The 27,166-nt window shown below is 36.2% G+C and overlaps 1 protein-coding gene across 6 annotated transcripts in view; it reads left to right on the top strand.

Moving 5' to 3' along the window:
* Positions 1-27,166, top strand: part of rbfox1 (RNA binding fox-1 homolog 1) — a 268,652-nt gene that overhangs the window by 169,559 nt on the left and 71,927 nt on the right. For all 6 annotated transcript variants that reach the window (XR_003936026.1, XM_030140969.1, XM_030140968.1 and 3 more), the window contains exons 5-7: positions 4,767-4,859; positions 23,091-23,151; positions 25,041-25,094. Coding sequence is in view for 5 of the 6 variants with exons in the window: in XM_030140969.1 (XP_029996829.1) it covers positions 4,767-4,859; positions 23,091-23,151; positions 25,041-25,094 (208 nt within the window). In the remaining variant the exon portion in view is untranslated. The remainder of the gene's footprint in view (positions 1-4,766; positions 4,860-23,090; positions 23,152-25,040; positions 25,095-27,166) is intronic.

The following is a 27,166-nucleotide window of genomic DNA, read 5'->3' as shown; positions in this document are numbered from 1 at the left end:
TTTAAGATTGTCCACATGAACGTCTTCTATGTAGCGACAGTAATGTTAGCCTAATGCTAGCATCAGTTTGTTCTGTTTAAGATTGTCCACATGAACGTCTTCTATGTAGCGACAGTAATGTTAGCCTAATGCTAGCATCAGTTTGTTCTGTTTAGGATTGTCCACATGAACGTCTTCTATGTAGCGACAGTAATGTTAGCCTAATGCTAGCATCAGTTTGTTCTGTTTAAGATTGTCCACATGAACGTCTTCTATGTAGCGACAGTAATGTTAGCCTAATGCTAGCATCAGTTTGTTCTGTTTAGGATTGTCCACATGAACGTCTTCTATGTAGCGACAGTAATGTTAGCCTAATGCTAGCATCAGTTTGTTCTGTTTAGGCTTGTCCACATGAACGTCTTCTATGTAGCGACAGTAATGTTAGCCCAATGCTAGCATCAGTTTCAGTTTGAACCGCTGACCCTTTGGTTATTGGACGACCTGCTCTACCTTCTGGTCGCCCGTGGTCCTAAGGTCGCGTTAACCGAAAATATTCCATCATTGACGGATTTATTTTTTTTTTAAATGATGGAAAATTCTGAAGGCCGTCCGTCATGTTGACAGATTAAAATACTGAGGGTAATCGTTGTTTAGCTAACTTTAACCAAAATTAGATGCTACTTTGCTAGCGAAAAATGTGAAGACAGCCGAGTCTCCTTTGTTCTTTTAAAAAGCCCAGTAAATGTGATGGTATTGATAAACGCAGTGAAAAAAGAGGGACTGATGCAGTGAAGGATGACGGACAAGCAAGTTACACGTCAATTCTTATGTCATTTGGTGTGTTATATGTACGCATTTTCTACCTTCCATGTGTTATTTGATGGCGTGTCAATTTGTGCCCAGATCTGTGGTTCACATAACCTGAACCCTAACCCTCAGTGCATGGGATCTGACACTGTGTGAACAAACGCAAGGAGAGATTAGAATGTTGTTACGCTTGGTCTAGGGGTTACCAAGACGCAACATGGTGTGAGACTCCCCTCCCTCCACGTCCCTTAACAAACAGGAGCAAATTAACAAAATGACCAGCAACCACAGCACTGCAATATTTATTTACAAAAAAAGAAAAATTTAATCTGGTAGGGAACCATAATAATCTACAAACACAAACGAAGGAAACCAAAATACATCAGTCTTACCTAACCAAAACTTAAAGAAAAAGATTCCCTCCTTGTAGAGCTGATTTCACAAAGGTCTAACAAAAATTACAACAGGCTGGTCTGCACAGAGGGGGGGGTGGAATGAGAGGAGTCTCCTGGGAGGAATGAAGATCTGGCTTTAACCCTTTCATGCATGAATTATGAGAACCTTAGTCAATTTTTTTTTTTTTTTTTCTTGAGTGATTTTATTCCTCTTTAGATGTGAAAAAAACAATGCAGTTGAATTTTTTTTTATGAACCTATTTTTCATGGAGTTACAAAAATGTCCACTCAGCTGGACACCATGCATTTAATTTTTGAAGCAAAGAAACATGTATTTAAAACCCATCATGACAAAGTGATAGACTGTATGAAAACGATGAAATAAAAACATTTTAATGCAGTTTTCTCACATTTTAGCGTACTCTAATACTAGTTGTTACTCACTTCATGGAGATAATATGCAAAAACCCTTTTTGTTTAAGAAAACTGTCACAGTCTAACAACAATTAGCAACTGATTTACACTAAAGCATGTTAGTGCAGATCAGGTTTATCAAGAACAGCAAAGTTACAGTAATGGTGTGAATTACAGTGTTTGGGATGATGCATTAGTGTCCACTGTGTTGGCTGATATGGAACTAAAACGATAAAACCCATGAATATACAAGAGAACAGCTGGGGAATAACTGTCCACTGGAGTGACCACTGTGCATGAAAGGGTTAAATTTCCAAGCTCATCTCCAAAGCACCAATCAGCTGCAGCCAGCAGAGCGACAGCACACCTGCAGCTCATCCTCCTTTAACAGCTATCTGTTGGAGGGAAAGAGAACACACCCACACAAGGAAGAGAACAGAAAAACTACAAAAATATAACAGAATCACAAATGACACAGCACACTACAGAATCAAAAAAATACTAACCCTTAACAATGTCTACAGATAACACACTAATTAAAAGTGGCGTATACAGTACAGGCCAAAAGTTTGGACACACCTTCTTATTCTTCGCATTTTCTTTATTTTCATGACTATTTACATTGTAGATTCTCACTGAAGGCATCAAAACTATGAATGAACACATGTGGAATTATGTACTTAACAAAAAAGTGTGAAATAACTGAAAACATCTTATATTCTAGTTTCTTCAAAGTAGCCACCCTTAGCTCTGATGACTGCCTTGCACACTCTTGGCATTCTGTTGATGAGCTTCCAGAGGTAGTCACCTGAAATGGTTTTCACTTCATAGCTGTGCCTTGTCAGGGTTACTTAGTGGAATTTCTTGCCTTATTGATGGGGTTGGGACCATCAGTTGTGTTGTGCAGAAGTCAGGTTGATGCACAGCTGACAGCCCTATTGGACAACTGTTAGAATACATATTATGGCGAGAACCAATCAGCTAAGTAAAGACAAACGAGTGGCCATCATTACTTTAAGAAATGAAGGTCAGTCAGTCTAGAAAATTTCAAAAACTTTGAATGTGTCCCCAAGTGCAGTCGCAAAAACCATCAAGCGCTCCAACGAAACTGGCTCACATGAGGACCGCCCCAGGAAAGGAAGACCAAGAGTCACCTCTGATGCTGAAGATAAGTTCATCTGAGTCACCAGCCTCAGAAATCGCAAATTAACAGCAGCTCAGATTAGAGACCAGATGAATACCACACAGAGCTCTAGCAGCAGACACATCTCTACAACAACTGTTAAGAGGAGACTGCGTGAATCAGGCCTTCATGGTCAAATAGCTGCTAGGAAACCACTGCTCAGGAGAGGCAACAAACACAAGAGATTTATTTGGGCCAAGAAACCCAAGGAATGGACATTAGACCAGTGGAAATCTGTGCTTTGGTCTGATGAGTCCAAATTTCAGATCTTTGGATCCAACCGCCGTGTCTTTGTGCGACGCAGAAAAGGTGAACGGATGGATGCTACATGCCTGGTTCCCACCGTGAAGCATGGAGGAGGAGGTGTGATGGTGTGGGGGTGCTTTGCTGGTGACGCTGTTGGGGATTTATTCAAGATTGAAGGCAACCTGAATCAGCATGGCTACCACAGCATCCTGAAGTGACATGCCATTCCATCCGGTTTGCGTTTAGTTGGACCATCATTTATGTTTCAACAGGACAATGACCCCAAACACACCTCCAGGCTGTGTGAGGGATATTTGACCAAGAAGGAGAGTGATGGAGTGCTGCGCCAGATGACCTGGCCTCCACAGTCACCGGACCTGAACCCAGTCGAGATGGTTTGGGGTGAGCTGGACCGCAGAGTGAAGGCAAAAGGGCCAACAAGTGCTAAGCATCTGTGGGAACTTCTTCAAGACTGTTAGGAAACCATTTCAGGTGACTACCTCTGGAAGCTCATCAAGAGAATGGCAAGAGTGTGCAAGGCAGTCATCAGAGCTAAGGGTGGCTACTTTGAAGAAACTAGAATATAAGAGATGTTTTCAGTTATTTCACACTTTTTTGTTAAGTACATAATTCCACATGTGTTCATTCATAGTTTTGATGCCTTCAGTGAGAATCTACAATGTAAATAGTCATGAAAATAAAGAAAATGCAAAGAATGAGAAGGTGTGTCCAAACTTTTGGCCTGTACTGTATACAGGGTGGGGAAGCAAAATTTACAATATTTTGAGGCAGGGATTGAAAGACAGTGTATGACCAATTAGTTTATTGAAAGTCATGAGAATTTATTTGCCACAAGAAAATGTCCATAATAGAAAATGTTTTTATTCTATGTGTCCTCCTTCTTTCTCAATAACTGCCTTCACACGCTTCCTGAAACTTGCACAAGTGTTCCTCAAATATTGGGGTGACAACTTCTCCCATTCTTCTTTAATAGTATCTTCCAGACTTTCTGGTAATAGTTTTGCTCATAGTCATTCTCTTCTTTCTATTATAAACAGTCTTTATGGACACTCCAACTATTTTTGAAATCTCCTTTGGTGTGACGAGTGCATTCAGCAAATCACACACTCTTTGACGTTTGCTTTCCTGATTACTCATATGGGCAAAAGTTTCTGAAAAGGTATGGATAATAGTGTTAGGTATGATTATGACATCAGTATATGTTTGGTTTCAAAACAATTGACGTAGTGCCTGCTGAGAAAAAAACAACTAAATGTTCATTGTAAATTTTGCTTCCCCACCCTGTAATTATGCGAGTCATGATATCATGTTGGTTTATCAGCCAGCAGCAACTATAGCTGCTGCATCATTGAGATGTTTTTGAACATTAAATACTACTAAATATATCTCATTATCATTAAGAAATAAAAATTTGAAATGACGGATAATAATATGTTATGACGGAATTTTTACGACCCTGTCCATCAAAATGACGGACATAAAAATGTCTAGCGCAGCCTCTGCCGTGGTCAGCCATGGTCACCCACCCCACTGAGGGGTGACAGTGGGTCCTGAAGCAAGACCAGTTGAGAACCACTGTACTAAGGGAACTGCAGTGGGTCAGTTTGGTTTGATTTGGAAGTAGAGGCAGAAACTGTTATTAAATCAAGATGTTGATCAGTCTAATGTTGAATGATGTGTTCCAAATAACGTGCATGTGCTTCTTTCCGTCCTGCATGCAGGGTTTTGGGTTCGTAACATTCGAACATAGCGTGGACGCCGACAGGGCCAGGGAGAAATTACATGGCACCGTGGTAGAAGGCCGTAAAATAGAGGTGCATGTTCTCACGTATTTCCTTCCGATTCTTCTTCCTGTCCTCACTTTCCCCTCTGTGTTTACTCTATGAGTGTGTATTTGTGTTTGTGTGTGCGCTTGTGTTTGTGTTTGACAGTCTAACACCATATTCCACCCTATTGTCTTTCTCACATCACATTGTCGAGCTTCATCATCTCCCTTTTCCGTGTGCTGTTTCACTATCACCGACGAATTAATGTTGACATTGGACTAGTCTAACATTATTGTATGTGAGAGACTTTTATTGTTTTATTTTTAGTTGTTTACCTTTTGTTTATTTTTCCTGTTTTGCTTGATTTTGTATTGTCAAGAAAAATTGGTCTCAGCAAAAGGTTTAAAAAGACTAATCCACGCATTATCCAGGTGTTATACTGTATGTAGGTTTAGGAAGTTTCAGAATCTGGGATGATATTTCTTCAGATTTTGTTTAGAAATGTTCAAAAATTAAATATGTTTTCATATATAGTATATTTATGAAATTTCCCCAAGAAAAAAAAAAATCTTGTTTTTTTCCTGTGGACAGAGAAAGTCCTTAAGAATTTGAGGACACCTGAAGGACCAATGCCAGGTTCAAAACCAGCCTGATTCAGTAGCATGACTTAAGTGCTATTCCAGTGTCTTGTGTCCATTCAGAGAAACAGCAGCAAGACTCCGCAGACCTTGAAGCCTAACTCTGTCCATTTTTCAACCTTGTTTAAATTAGCACTGGTGTACAGACCTTTTAGCACCCAACAGTCCATCAGACCACGTCCGAGCTGTGGTCCAAACTGTGAATGTGCACCATATCACTCCTGCAGTTTCAGGGTAATTCAGGTGGGTTACTGAAGGTCAGGCATGTTTAGCACTGAGCAGGAATGTTGGAATACTCCACTGACTCCATACCAATCAATCTGAAGAACATAAAAATATAATTGATTATTCTTTAGCACTTCAGCATCTCTCCATCCAACCACCCATCAGTTGCTTTCACACTGGGCTGAGCTGATAGGCCTTCTTCCAGCCTACTTATTCTTACATCCAACTTGTATTCATACTAATGCTATTTTCATTTGGTCAGGGGTCACATTTTGATGCAGAAGGTACTGCTACTGTTACTACTTTATATGAACGGCAGGGGTCAGTGCACCTCTAGACAACGCCACGGTTATGATATCCTCCTGAGACCCAGGAAAGAGAAAATTTTAGCTTTTTTTTTTTTTTTTTTTTTTTTTTTTTTTAACGTTAAACAGTTGTCTTGATTGGAAACTGCATAATGCAACAGTTTTTTCAGATACATTTTTTAAATTATTTTTAGTTATTTATTTATTTATTATTTAATGGAATGTCCTTCGCAATCGACAAGATTTTTAAGTGAAACTGTCAAACTTTTGTCCCCTACAGAGGACAAAAATGCATTCCTGGGTCTCAGGAGGATATGGGAAAGTTTAAAGAAGGGAAAGGGTTCAGAGGAGGACTAAAATAGGAAAGGAAGTCCATTAAGTTCATTGTTCTGTTATAAACATCCCAACCATCTGCTGTTAAGGTTGTTATTTATTTATTAAAGGAAAGGAGGAACAATGCATATTAATGAACATTTACGAAAAAATGTAAATATTCCAGTTTATAGCCTGAGGCTAATTTCCATCTGTAGACTTCCTGGCAGGTTGAGGTTACACAAAAAACACACAAAATACATACAGAGACAAATACAAATATAATCAAATGCAACACAGACAATGTTAGTGCAGTCATTTAGTACAAAATAATTTAAAATTAATCTGTATTGCACACACCATTAGCCTACGTAAAATATTGAGCAGAAATATCCAAGTGCTCTGTTTTAAGAATACACTAAATCTAAACAATTTTTATAAAAAGCAAGTGGTTCCAGGCACAACAAACCCCGCCCCTTGCACATATTCTAGCTTATTTTGGCATCGATCCAACTCATGTCATCATGTCTATGCGTGTGCTGATGTCAGCATATCAGTTGCCTCTATATATGTGCCAAGTCTGAAGTCAATTGAAATAAAATTGATAATTTTATAGATATTTGAAATTTCACCCATTAGAAGTAAATGGGAATTTAAAAGATTTTATAAATTCATAAAATTTTGAACTTTGACCTACTTTTCCCAAAATGTAACCACATGTATTCTGGGTCACTGGCAATCCACAAACCCAATTTGGTATGAATTCAATGAATGGTTTTGCTGCTACAGACATGTGAAATGTCATCCATTATAAGTAAATGAGGAAAAAAAAAGATTTGAAACATTTATAAAAAATTTGAAGTTTTACCTACTGTTCCCAAAATGAAATGAAATCTATTCTGGGTCACTGGCAATCTATAAATACAATTTAGTATGAATTGAACTAATAGTTTTGTTGCTACAGACATTTGAAATTTCACCCATTATAAGTAAACGGGGGAAAAAAGATTTTAAAAATTCATTAAAAAATGTAACTTTGACCTACTGTTCCCAAAATGAAATTAGGTCTGTCCTGGGTCACTGGGAATCTATAAAACCAATTTGGTATGAATTCAACCAGTCATTTTGCTGCTAGAGTGTTAACAAAGAAACAAACAAACCGAACCAAAAACATTACCCCTTGCCTCTCCTTGTGTGTGGGGGGGTAAATATAAATATATTGCACAAGGCTCGATCTCATCGTATTTTATGGTCACATTCTTGATTGTCTCTCAACTACAGTTTCAAATGTCTTTTAAAAGACTTTGAGTCACATGTCTAATGTCAATTTCTGGGATCTAAGAACTTACACAGACTTTTATCAGATAACCTGTGTAACAAAAATGGATGTGATAGCGGAACTCCAGCCTTGAAATTAGTGCGAAGGCTTCCAGACCTGAGAGTGAGAATGGGCTCTACCACCGTACCTTTATAGGAAGGAACACAAATGAACCTAAAAACCACCTCAGATAGCCCTTATCAGGGACAGAAGGTAAGCACAAACAATTTCTTACATACTTTAGAGGATATTGACCAGAGAAATATCATTTAAGTAGCGATACCTACATTTCAGAAGTTATCCCTTCAGGACTCTCAGGTGGAAAGACTTGGTTGAATCTCAGATTCTTTCAACATATACTATGATCTTTTCCAGAACTCAACCAGTTCCTTTTGTTGTCTAAACCCAGCCAAGAATTTTGGTGCTAAAACGTAACTAAACTGAATGAATACTAAAAATAATTGAATAAATAAATACAGTTAAAAAATAGTCAAAATCGTAAGTTAAAGTCTAAAAGCCAGTCCCATTTCACACAAATCCCAGTCTCTTGCCCAACTGTCATGTCTACAACCCATTCCTTCTTAAAAACCTGCTCCAGCCTTGGTCTGTTCTCGGTCCGAAATAATCCTGGTACTCTTTGGCTACGTTCAGACAGCAGGCCTTAATTCACAATTCAGATTTTTTCATGTGCTTGTTCGTATTAAGGCGAAGACACACCAACCCGACTGCAGATTGTTGCCAGTAAAGGTACCCGATTATCATTTGGCTCCCGTCTCCCCGACACAGTCAAAAAAGTGTGACGAACACACCAAATCAACTACCGACTTTAGCACACGTTCTGCGCTTGCGCGGGACGTAAAACTAGAACATGACGAAACATCTCTCTAAACACAGGGCGTTGTCGTCAGTCGTTGTCAGCAGAGAGTTTTGAGTCGTCAAGAAGGGTTATTGTTGAACTTGTTGAACAGATGACTAGTAATAAGAAGATACTGGTCTTGTCAGCTCTCAGGCTTCTTCTCGTGGAAGAAGAAAGATGTCACAGGTGAAAACTAAAGAGAAATCACACTATGCTAACAATGCTAACAATGGAATGAAGTCCATAGTCAACACTGAAAGGCACTCATTCAGATAATGTTGTGAAAAATTTACTGCCGCAGGTGGGAGACATCTTTGGTCCCTTTGACGCTCTTCCTCACTGTACTCTGGCATGTTGAATTTACATCTCTGTACTCCCATCTACGTAGTGGAGCTTCGTCAAGTAAATGCACACAGAGTCAAGTCAAAGTCGGAAATCGAGCAGAACTGGGGCCGCATAAAGTGTATATTCATGCATAAAATAAACACTGAGTTGACATCCGCAGAAGCAACTGACTTTTTCGCCCCGGGAGACCATTTTTATGTTATCAGAAGTAGGTTAGGTTTAGCTACAAACCATACCCATTTTTTATCATATTTTGAACATTACTCTAGTCACGTCGGAAACCCCCTTTTTTAGCTTGTCTCCGATAGGGTATGGTTTTCTTCGTGTCTATCAGCATTGGTCAGAGAATATACATATGCAGTTGATTCCTAGAATTAATGTATCATATATTAATATTAAACTTTTTCCCAGAAAATGTAAATTATTTCCCAGAATGTCCAAAATTTTTCCTCACGTGTACTTCTCTTGTACACCACGTTCGCCGAAACTTTTAATGAGCTCACATGCTCTTTCTGCCCGCCCCATTTTGTTACTTTCTACTATTTCACGGGTTCTTTGGATGGCTTCACGTGTTCGTTCTTTCGAGGGTCTCCCAGGAGAAAAGTCAGCTACTCTGGTACAATCCACACATTACACTAAGAATAACTTACGGCATGCAAATGAATACAGGTTAAATACTTAATGAACACAGGTTAAATACTTTTGATTACAAATTGAATACTTTTGATTAAAATGCTGATTTTTTTGACACCACAATACAATATGAGCAGTGCATGGACTATTATAGAAGACAATAATAGTGTGAAGTACCTTGGCAGATCTGGATTCACATGGAAACTTCTCGTTCACTGATTTTCTAGTCAAGGTCTATCCCTCCACCAATCAGATTGGTCTGACTGAACAACAGGTTGTGGCCGATTACACATGTTGAATCGGCCGAAAAGACTGACAACGGCATTAACGATGGCCGATCGCAGAGAACACACCAACTAGACTGACCTCGCCAGACTGCCTGACGACATCCGACCACCGAAAATCGAGTGGGTGTGTCTTCGCCTTTACACATTAAATGCGACCTCTATCAGTTTTGAGTCTGAGCTGAATGCGACCCTGAAGTGACCCGCATGTGCAAAAGAGGTCCTGACGTAATAAGTGACCACACAGGTGCATACTGTGTTTATGGAAATAAATATGATTTTCTCGCCGCTCCTCCTTCCTGCGACACAGAATTATGACGTTTGTTACATTTCAATGACGTAAAGGTCGGATAAATGCGACCTGGCTGTTACGACTGAAGTCGCATTTAAAAATATCAGATACGTATCAGATTTAGGAACTGGATCAGATTTGAAAAAAATCAGATTTTTGCTGTTCAAACTGTCTTTAACAGATCGGATACAGGTCACATAGGGGCAAAAAAAAAATCGGATTTGGGCCACAGTTACCTGCAGTCTGAACGTAGCCATACTCAACATTTCAAACCTTTAACACGACAGCAACTACAATGATAGTTCTGAGGCAGCATAAATATGTGTAGGAACATAAGTAACCTCACAATTCCCCATAATACTGGCCTATAGTTTAACTGACTTGAGTAAAATTGAAGAATAATCCAACTTTACATCATTACTTCCAAGTTAATTACATGAAATAAGACAGTTTCAACTAAAACCAGCCAAGGATTACAGCATTTAAACAAATGCAATCCTGCAAACACTGGTTTCAGTCTAGTGTTTGTGAGAGTATTATTTCATTATTAGCCCTTTCAAGCCTCCGAACCGTCCAATTGGCCCATTACAGGCTGGACTTCATCCTCCCTCCCCACTCCATTCTATTTTTCTCTCTGACTCACAGTCCTCCTTCCTTAACCACAGCAGCGCAATCCACTTTGTTCTTGTACAACCTGTATTTTTACACTTCACTTGATGTCTTCCATTTTGCCTGCACAATGACAACACATACTTTATGGTAATTACCTTGCAAAGCCACTCCAGCCCTTCACAGCCCTGCTTCTTACCGTTCAAGTGCACACCAACTACAGCTACTTGAGCTTTGCCACAATTTACTGTTTCGCCTACCTTAAGTTAACGTCAGTAGAATTCCTTTTTCCCAATCGCCTTCTGAAATTATGCACTTAACATTTATGAATCAAGGAACAAACTACATGCCTGGACATCTATAGTTTCAAGCATTTAGACGTACACATATTCAGATATTAGTTTAATTCTATGTGGATGCTTCTATGAAACTGGTCCTAAAAACAAGACATGGGGACTAAAAAGTCAAATCAGATGTAGACGAATGTTATGAAGCAAGTTTGGAAGTGCTTTGGGTCTTTTTTAAAAATAAATACTTACTGAGATAAAAGAGAAACTATTTTTCAGATAAAGCACATTTTTATATTATTTTACATTATATTTAACACAAAAACCTGCATGTAACACGGTGAAAAGGACACGAAAATTACGCGCAAGGCAAGGCAGGTTTATGTATCTAGCACATTTCATGTACAAGACAATTCAAAGTGCTTTACATAAAACATTAAAAGCATTACAGCAGAAGCAATAAAAATTACTACTACTATTTTTTTTAACCTCCAAAGACCCACTGTCCACATTTGTGGGCAAGAGTTTGACAACTTTATACAAAAAAAAAAAGAAAAGAAAACTGTCCACCACAAAGGACATTACATGAAAAATTTAAAAACTACATCTGAAAAAACTCTTGCATCATGATGTTTCCAATATAGGCACTTATTTAATAAAAAAAAACAAAAAAGCTTGTACTTGGCTGACATGTCCTGGGTCTTAGGAGGTTAATATCTTTTTATTCTCTCACAGGTACATCTTGGGAATTTAACTAATTATCCTAGGCAGAGTGTTTCACATAAATGATCGCTGTTGGAAAATCATTCTCAATTTATATGCGTTTAAATGGGCAGGTTCTGCATGTAACACCAGTGGACACGATGGGTTCCACACAAAACCTGGAATGAGACTGAGATTCTTGAAAAACCCACATGTCTGGATTAGAAAAACCACTAGGATCGACACATTTAACACAGTGTCTTTATTTATAGTCTATAGAAGACCATTTACAGACATGTTTTCACATCTAATGCACTGACACCTAGGGAGATTTTCCTGTCCATATTTGGGTCCTATTTTTGGCCCAAATATTTGATTAAAAATTCATTAATTTTGGGATGGCTCAGAGCAAGAGTATAATTTTTTTTCATTTATCTGAGGTCATCATTAGGCCCATCCTGGGGGGAAATATGTCTACATTTACCTTTTATTAGTGGGTCTAAAAAGCTGGAAAAGTGCCAGATGCCAAAATAAACCCAGTTTCATAGAAGCACCATTTCCTTGTTTTCTCATTTTAACCCATAAAGACCCAGTGTTACTTTTGTGGGAGTTCTCAAAGGAATTTTACTCTAGATTTCACATTTCTAGACTGCGCTTTGTGACATAATTACCGAAAAGGCCCAAGTGATGTTTCAGTTTGTTATGTAAACAAGCGGGCTGTGTTTATGATGGAGTCGTCTGCGAAGTTCTTCACCATAAGGGAAGTGATTCATGTGCATGAGCACCTAAAGACTAATGGATTAGTGATAATTAGGCTAGCACTGGAGTTGGACACATTTGAAAAAAAATTGTGATGAAAGTCATATGCTGCTTTAAATGATTTATTACCATTTATTATCAAATAATTCTCTTTTTTCAGTGAATACAAGTGGTGCCAGGCACAACAAACCCCGCCCCTCGCATGTATTGTAGCTTATTTTGGCATCGATCCAGCTGATGTCATCATGTCTATGCATGTGCTGATGTCAGCATAGACATAGACAATACAGTCAAATTTTCCCTATTATAAGTAAATGGGGGGGGGGCGAGTTTTAAAAAATCAAACCTTTGAATTTACTTTGAGTTTTAATGAACATCTAGATCAAGGATGCCAAACATGCGGCCCGCGGGCCAATTCCAGCACACCAAAGATTTCAATCCCCCTGTAGGATGAAAGTGCAAAAATTACACTGAAGATATTAACAGTCAAGGTTGTCAAAATCATTTTAGTTCAGGTTCCACATACAGACCAATGTGATCTCAAGTAAAATAATAACATAATAATCCATAAATAATGATAACTACACACTTTCTTCTTGAAAAATTATGTGCAAAAAATGTAAGTGAAAAAAACAAAAACATTAAACTGTGAAAATATTTACATATACAAACTATCCTTTCACAATAAAATGCAAATAAATACATATATAAAAACAAATATGAGCAACCTGAAATATGCCCTTTTAATAATATTCTGCCTGGTACTAAACGTTTTGTGCATTTATAGATCCACTGTGATCTGTAGTTGTGTTAATAAGCTGAGATGTAATATTGTGGAAATTGTTTTCATTTTGGTTCCAAACTTTTAAATTTTTACAATATTATACCTGTTACCAAATGTTTATGTAACATTTTGTGTCATGTACATGTATAAATGATAAGCTGAAGCATAATATTGTTAAAATTGCAACATTTTTTCTAATGAAATTTCAGAGTTTTTTTTTTTTTTTTTTTTTTAGATTATACACATCTTTTTTGTAAAATGTAAAGTTTTTCATAATTTAATGGGGGAAACAAAGAGAAAAACTTGGAGTTGTCATTATTTATAGGTTAATATGTTGTTATTGTACTGGTCGGGCTTGCTTGAGATCAAATTGGGTTAAATGTGGCCCCTGAACTATAATGAGTTTGTCAGCCCTGATCTACACGATCAGTGAATGAAATATAGGAAAATCTATGATTTACACTGAAAAATGAAAATACAGAGGATAATATGATAATAAATGGTGATAATTCCCTTAAGAAAAGTTAAATCGAGAGGAAAAATTGCCACAAAAGGGTCCTTATGGGTTAAAAACATATGGTTTAAACTTAAAGCTTTAATTCTATTCCCTTTTTTTAATGTCACACCTTTACCCCTCAGTTCCACCTGGTGTTAAAATATGATTTATATCTGGACTAAATATATATGCTACTGGAATGCGATTCTTCCTGTTATCACAAGATCTCGTTAAGTTCAAGAAGGCACCAATCAATCAAATAGAGCAGGAATGCAGAAGCCAAAGTGAGCCCCTACAGCAGCGTTTGACCAGCAACTCATGTCATTGCAAAACCTGCTGCTATGGCATACTTACATTCTGCTTTTTAATCACGATGATGAATCACACTGCGAGTGGAAACAAGAATAGGGGAATATTTGTTTGTTTATGCAGCAGCCTGTGATCCAATGTCATTATCTAGGTAATGGATCCTGTTCTGCATCATAACGGCACATTGATCCCAGGTAGAAAAAGGAGATTGTTGTGGTTGTAGAGACTCAAGCCTTACTCTTAGATCATGTTTTTGGAACTGAAAATGAGACGAAGCCCTGTGTTGGGCTTTTTGAACTCCTGTTGGCTACTAAAATGTGTTTTTCGTCAGTTCTAAGCTTTTAGGTTATGAGGATTAGAACTCTGGTCCACATGATGCACCTTAAATCTGGATTTGAAATGGCCATAATATGAAGAAAATAATAAAAATTATAATTAAATTAAATTAAATTAAATTACAATAAATAAATAAAATAGGTAAATAAATAAATAATTTAATTAAAAAAAAAAAAAAAAAAGAAAATGTCCATTCTGTGCTGCCATAGAGGTATAGTGGTGCAACATGGTGGACTTCATGGAGGCAGTAGGCCTACATAAATGGCTCAGTTAAATTAACAGTAACATTTCTTATTTTCACATGATTATGCATCAGTATAGTACTGATGATTAGAATTTTAAAACATTTAACACTGAAAAGTACAATCATTCAGATTACCATTTTAGCCAAGTTTCAGAAATAATGTCTGACAATTTCAACATTTAACACATATAATATTTACTCAAATTCAAATACGCTTGTTGCATGTACACGCTGTTACACAATAGAAACTAATGTAGTTATAGAAAACATTATGAAAAAACCAGTGGTTCCAGGTACAACAAACCCCGCCCCTCGCATATATTGTAGCTTATTTTGGCATCGATCCAGCTGATGTCATCATGATGTCAGCATATCAGTTGCCTCTATATATGTGCCAAGTTTGAAGTAAATTGGAATAAAATTGATGTTTTTATAGACAGGTGAAATTTCGCTCATTATAAGTAAATGGGGGGAAAAAACATTAGTAAAATTCATAAAAAATTTAAACTTTGACCAATTTTTCCCAAAATGTAACCACATCTATTCTGGGTCACTGGCAATCTATAAACCCAATTTGGTGTGAATTCAACCAATAGTTTTGCTGCTAAAGTGTTAACAAACAAACCGAACCAAAAACAATACCCCTTGCCTCCCCTTCTAGTGGGGTAATAATGGCATTGGCGGAAAATCACTGTAGATGTATCTCTGTCTCTTGGACCTGTTACAAGGTATGAGTGTGTCCATAAGCATTTAACAATTCTCACCTTTACAAAACAAAGCAACGTCAACAGCATTTTCAAAACTCCTCATTTTGTCCCACCTCACAAACAATAACAGCTTAAAATAACTAGAAAAGCACTCTGAGAGAAAGTTTCATCAAAATCCTTCCATGAGTTTCTGAGTTATCTTGCTAACAGACAAACAAACTGTTAGTGTGTTCTTTTGTTGGAAGCTCCAAGAATAAGTCCAGATTCTTTTAGGTTTCATTTTTACAAATTTAATTTGGCTTATCTGACCACAAACAAAGTATGACACAGTGCTGAAGATCCACACTAAGCAGGAAATGGATCCAGACATTCCAATGCACATCACTTTTATAATCCTTGTAAACTGATCTTCAAATTATGGGCTGACCCCCTTGTGCTAGGTGGGTTGGATCACAGAAAATGGACTGGTGTCATCTGACTCTAAAGTCAAGCAGATGTGATACCTCAACTCTGTAAAACCCTATATTGATAATACGTTTACATCTTATCTCCTGTGGTTTATGATCCTACAGGGGTTGGACAAAATAATGGAAACACCTTCACCTCAAGATGATAATGCCCCAATCCATACAGCTAGAATTGTTAAAGAATGGCATGAGGAACATTCTAATGAGGTTGAGCATCTCGTATGGCCGGCACAGTCCCCAGACCTCAACATTATTGAGCATTTATGGTCAGTTTTAGAGATTCAAGTAAGACGTCGATTTCCACCGCCATCGTCTCTAAAAGAGTTGGAGGGTATTCTAACTGAAGAATGGCTTAAAATTCCTTTGGAAACAATTCACAAGTTGTATGAATCAATACCTCGGAGAATTGAGGCTGTAATTGCCGCAAAAGGCGGACCTACACCATATTAAATTATATTTTGTTGATGTTTTAAGGTGTTTCCATTATTTTGTCCAACCCCTGTATGTGGGCATGTGTATTTAAAAGTGTGCCTAAGGTAAAACCTCAGTCGTCTGTTCATAAATCTGTCAGTTTAGTACGTTGACCAAGATGTGACCTATCCTAAGACCTTTACCCCTAACCAGTGACACGAAGAAATCTAGTGACACAAAGGAGTCCTAACTAATACTGACTAATATGTGATTAAACTTAAGAATTCAACTATCTGAATTAAAATAATATTTAAAAACAAAAAGCCCTCAGAGAGCGCAGACCTGGGCCAAAGCAGATCAGTGCCCCCCCTACCCATCACCACCAAAATGTAATCATTTGTTCCTTGTGCCAGTATCAACATTTCCTGAAAATTTCATCCAAATCCGTTTGTAACTTGTTGAGTTATCTTGCTAACAGACAAACAAACAAACAAACCCCGATGACGACATAACCTCCTTGGCAGAGGTAACCAGTGTTTATGAACCTTTTAGGTCATTTCTCCTGCGTTTGTATGAAAAGCAGGTGTCAGCTGAAGTTAATAGGTAGAGGAAAAAAACCTGTATATGGCATAAGAGCAAACTATGAAACTAAGTGTTCATGCTTAGGTAAGAAAACCTTAGCAATGACAATATCACAACCTTAATGCAGAAGAATAGACCAGATTTTTAACATGATCACTCTAATGCTTAGGTATTCATTTTTGCCCTTTTATTCTTGTTTTATAATAATATTAAGTATAATATAAGTATAGTAAGAAAAAAGAGTAAAAATTCACTTTGAGCAGGGGTGTCAAACTTGCGGCCCGAGGGCCAAATGCCAATGCCAAAGGGTCCAGTTCAGCCCCTGGGATGTTTTTGCCAAGTGCAAAAATTCCACAGTCTTGAATTGAATTAAGCAAAAAAAAAAGTAGCTTGAATTAAGGGAAAAATCTTGAATTAAGCCAAAAAAATCTCAAATTTAGCAAAAAATGTTGAATTAAGCCAAAAAAAAAAAAAAAAATCTTGAATTAAGCCAAAAAAACTTCAGTTAAGTAAAAACAAATTCTTGAATTAACAAATTAATTTTTTTCCTTTGTTTTAGTGCAAAAAAATGACATTAAATTATGAAAATATTTACATTTACAACCTATCCTGTAACAATAAAATGTGAATAACCTGAACACATATGAACAACCTGAAATGTCTAAAGAAAATTCAGCCCAATTTTAGCAATTTTTCTGTCTGTTCCTCAGTGTTTAGTGTCTTTGTAGATCTGATCCATAATGCACATGGACAAATGAGAAGTTGAAGAATAGTATTGTTAAAATTGCACTAAATTTTCTTACGTTTTTAATTTAAATTTCAGGGTTTTTTGTTTTTTTTTTGGATAGTTTATAAAATTAAGGATTTTCATAACTTAATGGGTTTTTTTTTTACACTAAAACAAAAAGACAAAAATTTGGAGTTGTCATTATTTATAGGTCATTCTGTTATTTTTCTGGTCCGGCCCGCTGCAGATCAAATTTAGCTGAATATGGCCCCTGAACTAAAATGAGTTTGACACCTCTGACTTAGAGAATAAAGTTTCGAAGTTTAGAATCCAAAACAGTCCAGTTCAGACTGTCATCACCTGATCCAATCTTGTGACTTAAACAGTTACAAAAAAAAAAGTTCATCTTAACACACTGCAGTCTTAAAATATTTAATTCCGTTAACCTCGCTGGTCGGACTGGGTTAATCAAATCCACTCCATCTACTTCACCAGCTGTGTGCAGTGTGTCCAGCTGTTCCCTCTGATACATTACATTATGGAGTTTCCTCGACAGAACTTCAGTCATTTCACATCCACAGGATCCTTCTAATGTGCTGAAGCAGTACGTCAATAACAGACTAAAGGCCACTGAAACAGGAGCCCAGGTAGTAACACAACTGAAAAAGCATTTACAGTTACATTAATGGTCACATTCTGTTCGACAAAATTGCACACAACACATCATTTGGATGATTCATTCATTGTATTCACTGATTTTAACCCATAAAGACCCAAACACCCACCAGTGACCAAACGCATCTACTGATATAAACTGTTTAATAACTGTCCTGTCAATACATGGAAATAATTGGTGTTAAATACAGTTTGTCGTCTTTTCATGGTCATCAGATATGACCCATTTGGACGTTCAGAGGCTCCGTAGTTACCATGGAAACACCGTCATCTTCTGCAACATAGGTGTGAAACATGTGTCCAATCCGGCCCGCAAGTGCAGAAGATATTAACAGTCAAGGGCACTGAACTCAAAAATAATAGCATAATAACCTAAAAATAATGACTCCAAATGTTCTTCTTGGTTTAATGTGAAAAAAATAATATGACATTATGCCTATAAATAATGGCAACACCAATTTCTTCTCTTTGATTTATTGCAACGAACGTTAAACTCTGATATCCTTTAATAATAAAACCTGAACAAATATGAACAACCTGAAATATCTAAAAAAAAAAAAAAAAAAAAGTGTAATTTTAACAATATTCTGCCTGTTTTGTGTCTTGGTAGATCTGATCTGTAATGCACATGTAGAAATCATAAGTTGAGGCATAATATTGATCAAATTTTTCTTTTAATTTCTTCTTATTTTTATTCAGAAATTTCAGTTTGTTCAGGTTATTCACATCTTTTTTGTTTGGATAGTTTGTAAAATGTAAATGATTTCATAATTTAATGGGGTTTTTTTTTTGCATATAAAAAATTTGGAGTTGTCATTATTTATAGGTTATTATGTTATTATTTGACCGGTCTGACCCACTGGAGGTCAAAAAAATAATATGATGTTATGCCTATAAATAATGGCAACACCAATTTCTTCTCTTTGATTTATTGCAACGAACATTAAACTCTGATATCCTTTAATAATAAAACCTGAACAAATATGAACAACCTGAAATGTCTAAAGAAAAATAAGTGTAATTTTAACAATATTCTGCCTGTTTTGTGTCTTGGTAGATCTGATCTGTAATGCACATGTATTAATCATAAGTTGAGGCATAATACTGATCAAATTTTTTTTTCTATTTCTTCTTATTTTTCTTCAGAAATTTCAGTTTGTTCAGGTTATTCACATCTTTTTTGTTTGGATAGTTTGTAAAATGTAAATGATTTCATAATTTAATGGGTTTTTTTTTGCATATAAAAAATTTGGAGTTGTCATTATTTATAGGTTATTATGTTATTATTTTACTGGTCTGGCCCACTGGAGGTCAAGTTGGGCTGAATGTGGCCCCTGAAAGAAAATGAGTTTGACACCCCTGGTCTACAACATTGATTCACCAGTAAAACCCATAGAGTTGGATCAGTGACAGTGGATGGACACACTGGGTTTATGTTCAGTTTATGATATATTTTACTGAAAAAGTCACTGTTTCTTCAGTTTTCTCTGTTTCTGATGTAATAACCCTCATCTTTAATCAGAGCTTTAATGAACATCTACATCAGGGCTCTCAAACATGCGGCCCGGGGGCCAAATGCGGTCCGCCAAAGTTTCCAATCCGGCCGTGGGATGAATTTACAAAGTACGAAAATTTCACAGTCAAGGCTATGGAACTCATTTTAGTTCAGGTTCCACATACAGATCAATATGATCTGCAGTGAAATAATAATATAATCTACAAAAAATAATGACTCCAAATTTTCTTCTCGGTTTGATGTAAAAAAGAAAAAAATATATATTACATTATGCCTATAAATAATGACAACTTCAAAATTTTGTCTTTGTTTTAGTGCAGAAAATAACTATAATAATAATAATAATAATAATAATAATAATCATAATAAAATGTTTATATTTACAAACTACCCTGTAACAATAAAATGTGAATAACCTGAACAAATATTAAATACTAAGTGTTAAGTGCAGGGGTGTCAAACATGCGGCCCGGGGGCCAAATCCGGCCCGCCAAAGGGTCCAGTATGGCCCTTGGGATGTTTTTGCAAAGTCAAAAATTCCACAGTCTTGAATTGAATTAAACAAAAAAATAAATAAAAAAATAGCTTGAATTAAGGAAAAAATGTTGAATTAAGCCAAAAAAAAAAAGAAAATCTTCAATTAAGTAAAAAAAAACCTAAATCTTAAATTTAGCAAAAAATGTTGAATTAAGCAAAAAAATCTTGAATTAACAACTTCAAATTTGATTCTTTGTTTTAGAGCAAAAAATAACATTAAAACATAAAAATGTTAACATTTGCAAACTATCCTGTAACAACAAAATGTGAATAACCTGAACAAATATGAGCAACCTGAAATGTCTAAAGAAAATTAAGAACAATTTAACCTGTTACTAAGTGTTTAGTGCAGGGGTGTCAAGCATGCGGCCCACCAAAGGGTCCAGTACGGCCCTTGAGATGTTTTTGCAAAGTCAAAAATTCCAGTCTTGAATTGAATTAAGCTTAAAAAAAAAATTAGCTTGAATTAAGGAAAAAATGTTGAAATAGGCAAAAAAAAAAAAAAAAATCAATTAAGTAAAAAACAAAATCTTAAATTTAGCAAAAAATGTTGAATTAAGCAAAAAATCTTGAATTAACAACTCTTCAAATTTGTTTCTTTGTTTTAGAGCAACAAATAACATTAAATTATGAAAATATTTACATTTACAAACTATCCCGTAACAATAAAATGTGAATAACCTGAACAAATATGAACAACCTGAAATGTCTAAAGAAAATTAAGCACAATTTGAACTCTTTTCTGCCTGTTCCTCAGTGTTTAGTGTCTTTGTAGATCCGATCCATAATACACATGTAGAAATGATAAGTTGAGGCAGAATATTGTTAAAATTGCACTAACTTTTCTTAAGAAATTTCAGTTTTTTTTAGGTTTTTCACATCTTTTTTGTTTGGATAGTTTATAAAAGTAAGTATTTTCATAATTTAATGTTTTTTTTCTTTAGCCTAAAACAAAGACAAAAATTTGGAGTTATCATTATTTATATATTATTATGTTACTTTCTACTGGTCCGGCCCACTGCTGATCAGATTTAGCTGAATGTGGAACCTGATCTAAAATGAGCTTGACACTCCTGGTTTAGTGTCTTTGTAGATCTGATCCATAATGCACGTGTAGAAATGATAAGTTGAGGCAGAGTATTGTTAAAATTGCACTAATTTTTCTTAAGAAATTTCAGTTTTTTCGGGTTATTCATGTCTTTTTTTGTTTGGATAGTTTTTAAAAGTAAGTATTTTCATAATTTAATAGGTTTTTTTTGCACTAAAACATAGACAAAAATTTGGAGTTGTCATTATTTATAGGTTATTATGCTATTATTTTACTGGTTCGGCTCACTGGGTGAACGTGGCCCCTGAAAGAAAATGAGTTGGAGAGCCCTGATCTACATGATCAGTGAATTAAATCGAGAAAAATACATGATTTTCCCTGAAAAAAAAACTGAAGATGCAGAGGATAATGTTATAATAAATGGTGATAAATCACTTAAAAACAGGTGAAATCAGTAAAATAATAGCGCTGGGTCTTTATGGGTTAAAGAAGTCCATCTGGGAGCTCTGCGCTGAAGCAGTCGGGATGTTTTTGGGACCAAATCAATCCTGAATAAATGTGTAAAAAATGGCCAGAGTTATGCTTTAAGTATCCAGCTCACTGCTTTATATAGAGAGAGCTGAAAGAGAGAGTTTGTGCAGTGGAATGATTGCAAGTTTTCTTGGCCACATGAGTAAGATGCTGCTTATTCCTCTCTCATCCCCTCCTCCCCCCCCACCATCCTTCCAACGGTAGCTTGTTTAGGGCCCCCATCCAACACAGTTACAACGGTAACAGTACACAAACAAGTGGGCGGGGCCAAAGGTTTGGGAATGGTAAGTGTGGGCGAGCAAGCCATTCTGCCAGCATTTCCTCTCTCTCTTCCTCTCTCTTTGGAACGTTTGCAACGCTAAAACTCACGTGACATTTCTTTTTGAATTGTGGTTCAGTTGATGCTGTATATTGACATACATATTTTCTTGCGTGACAGCGTGCGTGTCATCCACTAAGTGTTCTCCTGAAGCTGCGTGTGCGAACAATACTGACTGATAAATTAATTAGTTTGCACATCACTCTGAGATTGTTGGAAACCCATTTGTTTTGTTTCTTTTTTTGTTGTTTTTTTTTGTTTGTTTGTTTGTTTTTTTTAAAGACAATGCACTCATTTAATTTACCCTGTTAGCTGTTGTTTGAATTTGGAATGATTTGATTGGTTAATTGACTGACTTGGTTGAATTCAGTACGTCGATTTCTTTGGTTGTATTTTTATTCTTTTTTTTTTTTTTACTTATATCCTAATAATTATTTTTGCAACGTATTAGAGAGGCCGTTGTCCGAGTGTGGATGCTTTGTGTTGCTTTTGTCTCAACAGTTCTTCTCATGTTTGAAGGTTGACTGGATGTTGCATAATGCTCCCTACATATTTTTCTTATCCCTTTTCCTCCAATGACATTTTCTTTGTTTGTTTGTTTTTTTTGTTTTGTTTGTTTGTTGTTTTTTTTCTCCCCTCTCTTCTCTTTCCCCACTGCATGGACCTATACATTTATAAAACATCATTTTTGCCAAGTGCATCTGTTATTTCTTTGGACTGTACATGTTACTGAAATGTCACTATAATTGGGGAACGCATGCTGGAAAATGTCATATGATGGAAAATATGCAAATGTGACAGAGATCTGATTTGTTTTGGATGTGTTTTTAGTGTTTTTTGAATGCAGTTTTGAAAACATACTAATGATATGGGTGTTTGTCATCATACGGTGTACTGCCTCTGTTTTTGGACATTTTCTTTGTTTACATTATTAGGGGACTTTGCATGCACAAATACAGTAAGACAGCTACACTACCGACTGTGAAGTGTCCTAACTGATGGAAATCTCTCTTTACCTGCTGTAGGTCAACAATGCAACAGCTCGAGTAATGACAAATAAGAAGACTGTCAACCCATATGCAAATGGTAATGTTAAGTCATTGTCTTGTTGTAGATGCAATCCATAATACTGCAATAATAAGAGAAAAAAATCACTTTATTTGTAACACCAAAGTGTGTCATAACAGTCAATAAAAACAGTATATAATAATAATAATAATAATAATAATAATAATAATAATAATAATAATAATAATAATAATAATAACAGACAACAGTTAAAAATGGAAATTAATTGAAAACATGATTATTTTTTCAATTAATTAAATTGTACAACAGCCTTTATATAGAATAGAATAGAACAGAATAGAATTGAGTTGAATTGAATAGAATCCACTTTAAATATTTTCTACAACTACAGTCATTAATAAATGTGATAATATCTCCCAATCATGGCAGTCTGTATTAATTCATTACAATAATGTCTGATTTTATGCATTCTTCTATATTATAACAAGATATTGACTTATTCAGATACTGTTCTGTATTTTGTTATTATAGTGGATTTATACATCTTTTTAAATGCACAAACTGAAGAAGACATTTTTTTCCAGGTGAAGAAGACATTTTTTTTTCAAGTTGTGGGCCAGATTATTGCACAGATGTACCTCTAACAGAGATACACTGGCTTTTTATGTTTGTTCTACAATTCATTTTCTTGAAGATTTCAGCTCCCCTTCAATTATAATTACACACACCTAACGGTCTAATCACGACATCCAAAAATGCACAATAAGGGCTTTAAACACCGTCAGTATTCTTATTTTTTATTATTGTGACAGAAAAAGAATAAACTGAAAATCAAAATTTAGTGTAAGAGCTCAGAAAAAGTCAGTTATTGTATTTTGGTTCTATTTGCTGAACGCAGGAAATTTGCCTGAATAAAATTTGCTCAAATTGAAGAAAATTTACTCTGCGTCAGATAACGTTTGGTCCCTCCCTAAAAAAAAAAAAAAAAAAAAAATAAGGAAAAATTACTATTTGGGTAGAGCTCTCCAAATTCAATATAAAGACAAATTTACTCTTTTTGGGGAAAATACTTTTGACTAGGCAAGGCAAGGCAGATTTATTTGTATAGCATAATCCACACACAGGGCAATTCACAGTGCTTTACAAAAATGGAAAAGAGACAGGTTAAAAACACACAATTACAATTAAAACATAATCAATAAAACATAAATAGTAATCAGTTACAACAAAGTAGAAGGTCAGAGTGCAGATAGAACCCTTTCAGTCGTTCTATGCACAGTTGGACTTAAACACGGTCACAGTACAGGTCTGTCTCACATCATCAGGAAGACTGTTCCACAGTTTAGCTGCATAGAACTGAAACACATAGAAGTGAAACACATAGAACTGAAACGCAGCTTCACCTGTTTAGTCCTGACTCTGGGCACCAGCAGAAGACCAGTCCCTGAGGTTCTCAGGGTCCCTGATGGTTCATATGAGACCAACATGTCCCAGATGTACTTTGGTGCTGGATCATGGACAGACTTATAAACAAGCAGAGCTGTTTTAAAGTCTATTCTCTGAGCCACAGGAAGCCAGTGCACAGATCTGAGCACAGGACTAATATGGTCGTACTTCCTGGTTCTTCCTGGACTAATGCTGATGAAATGCTCAGTAATTTTTCCTGTGAATAATGGTCTCATATGTGGGCAAACATCTGCTCAGTAATAATATTTAGTCTTGTTAGTGGATTTGTCAAATATGTTCTATGATGATGATCTATAAATAAGGCAAACTTTTTATTTATTTTTTGTCAAATGATTCACTTGAATCTACAGTTCAGGCAACATTATTCTTTTATTTTTTTCTGAGTACCTTTATGTAAACCAGCCAAAATATAACCTGTTCACATCGGTTTATCAATGCTTCTCTGTCTTTTTTTTTTTTTTGCTGTCTTTCTCCTCCAGGCTGGAAGTTAAATCCAGTGGTCAGTGCTGTCTACAGCCCAGAATTCTATGCAGGTAGGAGGACATGCCCTTCTCCATCTATCACCATCTCTGCTGTTGTTATCTTCCTCCTCCTCCATCCTTTTGTTCCTCAGTTTCTTCAACGTTTTCATTTTATCCGTCCGTCCACCCCCTCCCCCCTTCTTTCTTCCCCTTCATTTAAGCATTCGTCACCTCTCCCGCCTCTGATTTCCTTCCGAGCAACATGCAAGTAGGCAAAGTCTGTTTATAGCCGTAGAACTCTGCTGAGTTGCATAAACACAGCAACAAACTGTCATCTCTGCTGTAAAAGAGAAGCCCACATTCCCATACTGCCCCCACGGACACACATGAGATGAGCCTCCTTCAGTCGTGGCCATCACTCCTTTCACCTCCCCCACCGCCGTCCAACCCCCAAACTGTCATTAGCCATGGCCATTAAGGTGAAAAATACCTGGATTTTGTGATAAGAGGAACAAAGGCAGATAAAGAGTGTGGTAGAGGAGAAGCCGAGTGAGGGAACAGAAAGGACGAGAGAGAAGAAAACCTAATTGTCCATTTCTGCAAGGACATTAAAAGGTATGAAATATATTTTGTAAATTAAAATCAATATTTTCAATCTCTCCAGACAGTTGTTTGCCTAATTCACCCCCGCCTTATTTTAATTACCAAATGGCTTTGTATTGATTTACCTTTGTCTCACCTTTCAAGTACCTAAAATGCCATTGGAGCATGTGTGTTTTGTGTTTTCACATACACACAAAACTCATTTCCCATGCGTCTTTCATTATGTATGCTAATATGTTATTAATAGGGAATGATTGCATCCATTCAGGGTGGAGGTCAGGACCTGCGCTTAATTAGCTCAGATGTTTTGATAGCAGAGCAGATAAAGATGCACACTAGGTAATAGCCGTACATCTTACGAACAGTCTTTTGGAAGTTAATGTAATGAAATTCATAAACCACGCAGGCAGGTGATGAGCTGACAGTAGCGCTAACATCAGCCGTGGTTACCCAGTCACATTCAGCAGAGTTTTTCTTTGTGACTGATAGAAAAATTCTGAGATACCATCTCGGCTAAAATTTCCTTAGGGGGTCAAATGAGTGGCCATTTTTGTCAAACAAAAAAAGTTGTAAGAAATGCATAGAACTGTGTTGAAATAATGCTAATCCATTTGTGCACAGACTACTGATATTATTTGACAGTGGAAGCTCTATTTTCAGAAATATTGGATTTGGAATAGCACGTGTATGTGAAAACTTTTGCTGGTGGACGGACGTGACATTACCCATGATGCTCTGGTCAGTACCAGTACTTTATTAGGAATAAACTTATAGACTTACTATTGCTAATTCTCCTCTTATTCATACATGTTAGTATTGTGGATCTAACACAATAACAGCTGACACAAAAACACAGAATGTGGCAGTGGACGATGTGACATGGTTGTTCCAGATCCCATCATACTGATGCTCTGCAGCCATGTCACCGTTTACACAAATGATCCCTGTGCAAAAACTAGGATCAGAATTATTTACTGTATAGTTTATCATCATACTAAAGAGTAAATAACAATATAGAATTGTTATTTCTTTATAAAAATGCTTATTATTAGGAAACTGTTGCTTTAAAAAGTGACGTGTGACATTCTTAATGTATGTATTGGCGTAACATAAGCAGGATGGATCAGCACCATACTCCAGATTGAACCTGTAAAAATAAAACATGTGATATGTAGGAGAGAATCTTGTAAGAAAAACTGGGGAATCAAAAGAATAGAATATTTGTTTTTCAGGTAAATTCAGTTCAAATATAACTTGGCCATTTGTGACATGAAAATATAGCATTCATTGTGATGAAATTGGACATTTTTGAGCTGAAAACATAGTTCATATGAGCATCAACATGTTGAACAGAACTGAAATTCTGTAAATTTGCATAACTTGCATTTACCAACACAGCGTTCCTTTGGGGATTCACTTACATTGATTTCTTATGCACAAAGACAGAAATAAGACCTCTAAGCAAATTTTAGCCGATCTAAGAATCAAGACTTTACTTGTGACAAGGAGTCAAGTCCATACAACAAGATGCAGCAGTTGAC

Source organism: Sphaeramia orbicularis, chromosome 8 (assembly GCF_902148855.1).
Source record: "Sphaeramia orbicularis chromosome 8, fSphaOr1.1, whole genome shotgun sequence".
Classification (NCBI taxonomy): domain Eukaryota; kingdom Metazoa; phylum Chordata; class Actinopteri; order Kurtiformes; family Apogonidae; genus Sphaeramia; species Sphaeramia orbicularis.
Note: the sequence above shows the minus strand (reverse complement) of the source record. Positions and strands in the feature narration are given on the sequence as shown.